Source organism: Delphinus delphis, chromosome 7 (assembly GCF_949987515.2).
Source record: "Delphinus delphis chromosome 7, mDelDel1.2, whole genome shotgun sequence".
Classification (NCBI taxonomy): domain Eukaryota; kingdom Metazoa; phylum Chordata; class Mammalia; order Artiodactyla; family Delphinidae; genus Delphinus; species Delphinus delphis.
Genome location: NC_082689.1, coordinates 62,320,150 through 62,326,572, shown reverse-complemented (window position 1 = coordinate 62,326,572; position 6,423 = coordinate 62,320,150). Strand labels below are relative to the sequence as shown.

Sequence of the window (6,423 nt, the reverse complement as noted above, 5' to 3'; positions counted from 1 at the left end):
AACAGCTGAAAAATGCTGTCTGTATTCCTGCAGCCCAGGTAAATAGAGGAAAAATGGTCCATATTAAAGATTTTCCATATTAAATAATTTTAAAGTCAGGTCCCTTATTTTAGTGGCTCTCAATTGTAGTTGAGAGCCAAGAGGTCGGAGGAAGAAACAGGAGGTCCGTCCCAAGCGAGAGGGTCGGGAAGCAGGCACCCCAGCGCGAGGGGGCGTGTGCAGGGGCGGGGACACAGGCAGAGGTGCGCGGCAGCCCCGGGGTATCGCGAGAGTTGGGAGGGCCGAGCAATCGCAGCAGCCAATTCCCCCACCCTCCCAGGAGGAGCCGCCGGCCCTGGACTCTCCAAATTCTGAGCTCTCATCATGGCGGCGGCGGCGGCGGCGGCCGTCGGGGGTCCGCAGCCACCCCAAGCCGAGATGCCCGCGCCCGGGCTGGCCCTCGACAAGGCGGCCACCGCCGCGCACCTGAAGGCGGCCCTCAGCCGGCCGGACAACCGCGCAGGTGCCGAAGAGCTGCAGGCGCTGCTGGAGCGGGTGCTGAGCGCCGAGCGGCCGCTGGCTGCGGCTGCAGACGGCGAGGAGGCGGCGGCGGCCGGCGGCGGGGGCGGTCCGGGGGCGGCCGAGGAGGAGGCCCTGGAGTGGTGTAAGTGCCTTCTGGCGGGCGGCGGAGGCTACGACGAGTTCTGCGCGGCGGTGCGGGCCTACGACCCCGCGGCGCTCTGCGGCCTGGTCTGGACAGCCAACTTCGTGGCCTACCGCTGCCGGACGTGCGGCATCTCTCCCTGCATGTCGCTGTGCGCCGAGTGCTTCCACCAGGGTGACCACACCGGACACGACTTCAACATGTTCCGCAGCCAGGCCGGCGGTGCCTGCGACTGCGGGGACAGCAACGTGATGCGGGAGAGTGGGTGAGTGGAGCTGTCCTCCGGGGCGGGGGGCACCGCGGGAGGCCCAGGCCGAGGTCTGGGGAGGCCTTGGGGAGGGGAGCTTGGAGCCGACCCAGAGCTGTCAAGGGAAAGGAGTGGGGCAGGAGGTTGCAGCCACATGGGGATGGAAGTGACTGAGCTGTCAGCGGTGAAGGGGATGGGGAGGAGGGGGAGAGCGGAGAGCGTATTTAGGGAACAAGGCTGTGAATTTTCGGGGAAGCCAGGGCGAACGAGTGATTGAGAGAAAAGAGCCAGTGCGTGGGGTAGGAGCGGAGAGAAGAGAGGATACTCGGGGAATCTGTTGTCGAGCTGTCAATTGCGTACTTGCTGGGAAAGGCTTTAAACCTGCCTGTTTCTTGGGAAGAGACTGATGATGTGATTTGGATTGGCTGGGAGAGGGATGATATTGGGGACCGAATTGGGTCGCTGGATGATGCGACTCGGGGAGGTGGTCTTGCAGCTGCAGGGGAGGACAGCTTGTGGAAAGGGACTTCTGAACTGTCAGTGTGTCAGTATGAGGGAAGGAGCTCTTGAGCTGATGGGGGTTGAGGGAGGAGGGAAGGGGAGGGGCCTGTATGAAAAGTGACTGTTGAGCTGTCAGTGGAGTATTTGGTGTGCTGGAATGACATCTAGAATTGAGCTACCGAGCGAGCAGTCAATTATAGAATACCTTCCATACCAGCACAAACAAAACACTGAGCGAATTACGAATCATGTGTTAGGTCTTCTCCAGTTAAAAGGGCACTTTATGCACTGACTAATATGTGAACCTCTATCTAAAAGGAAACACTCAAATGCTTTTTCGATAGGGATGATGTACCAGGGTGTTGGGATTTAGGACAAAAGACATTTCAGAGATTGCAGTGAGTTAAAGAGTTGATGCATGTTGTGTCTTGGCTTGGGACATGATGTCAGTGTCTGGGGAAGTCCCGGGGAAAGAAAAACTTAGTCAAAGAGAGGAGATTTTGGCTGGTCAGTAGCCGAAAGAATGTTAGCAAATCCAGTTATTCAAGTTTTTCAGTTTTCAGATCTTATAATTAATGACAGAGTCTAATCCCGTTAGAAATGGTCACTATTTTCTTTGGAGTACTTGTAGGTTACTGTTATTCCAGAATATTTGTATCGACTAGGTACAAGCAAGGCTCCTAGGATATTAAAAATGAACAAGACATTGACCTGCCCCTTAAGCCGCTTACACTAGAGTAGAAAATGATAAATTCCTTAAATAGTCTGGGAGTCAGAGAAGGCTCTGTGCAGAGGGAGTAAGAAAAAAGCTTCAGAAAGGAGCTGTTTTGAGCTTGTTAATGATAATAATACTTATAATACTGCTATTGCTAGTAACAACAATAGTAATAATTGCAGCTGACATTTGCCAGCTTAAAGTGTATACCTGACACTTAAAAATACTGTAAAAATTGACAATTGAATAGGTAAGATATTTATGTAGCTAAAAAAGCAAAAAAATAAAAAGATACACAGTTTGAAGTTTCCCTCCCATCCTGTCTCCCATCTGCCCAGTTTCTTCACACTGTTACTAGTTCCTCTTAGTGCAAAAAGAAACAAGGATGAATATGTATTTTGATATTTCAGCCTCTTTTTATGCAAAAGGTAACCTATCATGTGCACTGTTGTATACATCTTGAATTTTTCACTTATTTGAGATCTTTCCATGTCAGTAAATCAGTGTACTCACTCTATTAAAAAAAACAATCTGCTGCATAGTGTTTCATGTCATAAATTTGCCATTCTTTATTTAGTCATCACTTTTGATGGACATTTTGGTTTCAGTATGAAATAAAAAACTGATATACCTCTCTTTGCGTACCTGTGCAAGAATATCAGTAGGATAAATTCTCAAAGTGGGATTTCCAGATTGCCCCCCAAAAGGCTTAGGAGTAAGCAGAACATGTGACTCTCTTTCACACCAGCCTCAACAACAGAGTGCTATTAAAATTTTGGAGTTTTATTCATCTATTTGGAAAATAGTGGTCAAATATTAAAATCTGCTTTACATTAACTCACTTAATCAGTAACTCTGAGATTGTTACTGTTATTATCCCCATTGTACAGAAGAGGAATGTGGGGCACAGAGTTTTAAGAAACTTGCTCAGGATTACACAGGTAGCTGGCTAGGCATGCTGGCTCCAGAGCCTGACAGTTCAGTACTTCTCTCTATTGCCTCTACAAGTACCATTCCTTTTTTTTTTTTTTTAATTAATTAGTTTATTTTTTGGCTGTGTTGGGTCTTCGTTGCTGCGCACGGGCTTTCTCTAGTTGCAGCGAGCGGGGGCTACTCTTGGTTGCAGTGTGCGGGCTTCTCATTGCAGTGGCTTCTCGTTGCGGAGCATGGGCTCTAGGCACGCGGACTTCAATAGTTGTGGCACACGGGCTCAGTAGTTGTGGCTCGCGGGCTCTAGAGCACAGACTCAGTAGTTGTGGCGCATGGGCTTAGTTGCTCCGCGGCATGTGGGATCTTCCCGGACCAGGGCTTGAACCCGTGTCCCCTGCATTGGCAGGCAGATTCTTAACCACTGTGCCACCAGGGAATTCAGTTATTTTTGATTAGTAGTACTGATATAATAAATGTGGCCTATTAACAGGTATACGAATCAAAGGAAGAAAACAACTGAGAGTTCATTTGTGGGAAGAGATCACAAAGCCTATAGAAACTGTATTAATAATTGTATGTTGCCACTAATGTAAGTACAGTCATTGTCACAAATGATTAATGGATGGATGAGTTCAAAAAACGTAATGGAGAAAAAAAAGAAAAAAAGTAATGGAAAATCTAAACTAATGTCAGACTGGTTTGGGGTTCTGATGTTACGAACCAGAAATTGGAATTTTAAACATTTAGTTTTCAAATTTTGATGCAGAGGATGACCATTTTCATGTTCTATCATGTATTATTGATTTCTTTTGCCTCCTTATTCTTCCTCACAGATTCTAAACTCCTTAAAAAATAGGAACCTCATCTTGCTATTATTTTTCAAAGGCTCTTGTACTTAGTAGTAAATGTTGAATTAAATTGGATAAAATAGTAGCTGTTATACCTGAAAATTTGCCCTGAGATTACATTGCTTTAGTTATTCAGGGAGTGGCATGAATTATTAAATTTATAGCATCTTTTTTCAGTGTACTTCAGGACTGATTTCTTTTTTAATTTCAAAAGTAATACTTATTGGTTATAACATAAAAGTAGGTGGAAAAGTAAAAAGTAAAGGTTCCTCTTTCCTCCATCCCACACCTCAGTGAGAGATTTCCCTTACTTTTGAGCTTAGTTATACATTTAAAAGCTTTTAGTTATAATTTACTCAGCATTTCTAGATGTTGTGTTGTAGGAAGTTTTTAGGTTATTTGGTGTGTGGCAATGCCAGAAATCAAAGCAGTGAATGTCTGGTTGAACAGTGTTATACTCTTCTGAATCTTGCTTTTTTCCTGTGAACGTACTTATTGGATTCTGTCTCTTATTAGTATACATAGAACCATTTTATTTTCTTTTTTAAAGTTAAATTGTATTCTATTGCATTTTCATATTTTTGTATTTTACTGTAATTTTTTTCAGTCAGTTCCCTACTGATAGACATGTAAATTGTTTCCAGTCTTGGGCTTAATATAAGCTTTATTGTAGTCAGTATTCTTGTATACACTTCTTTGTGTATGTGTGAGTATATGTGTGAGGATAAATTATCAGAAGTTATATTATATCTGGTTAATGGAAATGTGCATTTTAAATTTTGATAGAGCCCTCCAAAGAGATTAATTTACACTCCTACCAACAGTATTTGAATGAGCATGTTTCCACACATCTTGGCCAATGTATATGGTGTTACCAGTTTTTCTGATCTTTGTTAACCTGATAAGTGAAAAGTGATATCTTTTTTATCTATTTTGAAGCAAATCTCAGGTATCTTATAATTCAGTTTATAAATGTTTAAGTATGTATCTCAGTAAAAAGATACGAACCCTGAAAAATAAAACTGAACCCAAATGTCCACTGACAGATGAATGGATAAACAAAATGTGGCATATTCATAAGATGGAATATTATTCAGCCTTTACAAGAAATGAAATTCAGACACATGCTACAAAATGGATGAACCTTAAAAACCTTATGCTAAGTGAAATAAGCCTGACACAATAAGACAAATGTTGTATGATTCTGTTTATATGAAGTACCTGCAATAGTCTCATTCACAGAGACAGAAAGTAGAATGGTGGTTGTCCGGGGCTGGGGGCAAGGGGGAATGGAGAGTTATTGTTTAATGGGTAGAGTTTCAGTTTGGGAAGATAAAACTGTTCTTGAGTTGGATGGTGGTGATGGTTGCACAACAATGTGAATGTTCTTAATACCACTTAAAAATGGTTAAATAATAAATTTTATGTTATGTGTATTTTATCACAAAAGAATTACAGTACTGTTACCACAATTATAGTACCTAAAATATTCACAGTGATTTTTTAATATCTTCAAATAGCAAGTGAGTATTCAGATTTTCCCACTTGTTTCATAAATGATTTCTTAGGGTTAATTTAGGAGTAGGATGCAAACAATGTCCTAATGTTGTATTTGGTTTTTATTTCTCTTAAGAATCTTAATTTATAGTCTCCCCCTCCCCCTTCTGTTTTCCTTCTTTGCAATTTATTAGTTAAAGAAACCGACATTCTGGGTTTTACTGATTGCATCTCTGTGATATGTAACTTGTTCCTCTGCCCATTATTTCTTGTACACTAGTAGTTGGATCTAGAGTCTTGATCAAATTTTAGGTTCCCTTTTTTTGGGGAGGGGGCAAGAAAACTTTATCATGGTGTTTTATACTTCCTGTTGAATAATAGCTGGAGCCACAGAACGTCTCCTTGTCTTTTCTTTAGTAAATGTTAGGTTGATCAGTGGGTTCATGTTTGTCAGCCCAATCCTTTGTCATGGAGTTCCCTATCATGTTAAAGATTTTTGCAGCTATCGACTGTCATTGTCTAGATCTATTATTTTATTAGGGGCTGCAAAATGGTGATATTCTAATTGTATTATCTTTTCATGTATTAGTGAGTTCTTTGTAGAATATTCTTTTTAATTAATTAATTAATTTGGCTGAGTCTGGTCTCAGCTGCGGCACGTGGGATCCTTCGTTGTGGCCCGGGCTCTTTGTTGACGTGCGGGCTTCTCTCTAGTTGTGGCATGTGGATTTTCTCTCTCTAGTTGTGGCGCACGGGCTCCAGGGCCCATGGGCTCTGTAGTTTGTGGCATGCGGGCACTCCTGTTGCAGTGCGCGAGCTCAGTAGTTGTGGTGTGCGGGCCTAGTTCCCGGACCAGGGATCGAACCCATGTCCCCCACATTGGAAGGCAGATTCTTTACCACTGGACCACCAGGGAAGTCCCTAGAATACCCTATTCTTAAAGTTTCAAGGATCAGCTATACTTTATCTATTTCTCTAGACATGTTTTACAGAGATTTTCTACTACAGAGGGGTGTACTGTGGCCAAGCAAATTTGGGAAAC

The 6,423-nt window shown here is 43.2% G+C and overlaps 1 protein-coding gene across 1 annotated transcript in view; it reads left to right on the top strand.

Annotated features, from left to right (window-relative positions):
* The first annotated feature begins 332 nt into the window (after positions 1-332).
* UBR3 (ubiquitin protein ligase E3 component n-recognin 3) overlaps positions 333-6,423 on the top strand; it is a 225,667-nt gene continuing 219,576 nt past the window's right edge. Inside the window, exon 1 of the mRNA XM_060016607.1 lies at positions 333-908. Within this exon, the coding sequence (XP_059872590.1) occupies positions 364-908 (545 nt within the window). The 5' untranslated portion in view covers positions 333-363. The remainder of the gene's footprint in view (positions 909-6,423) is intronic.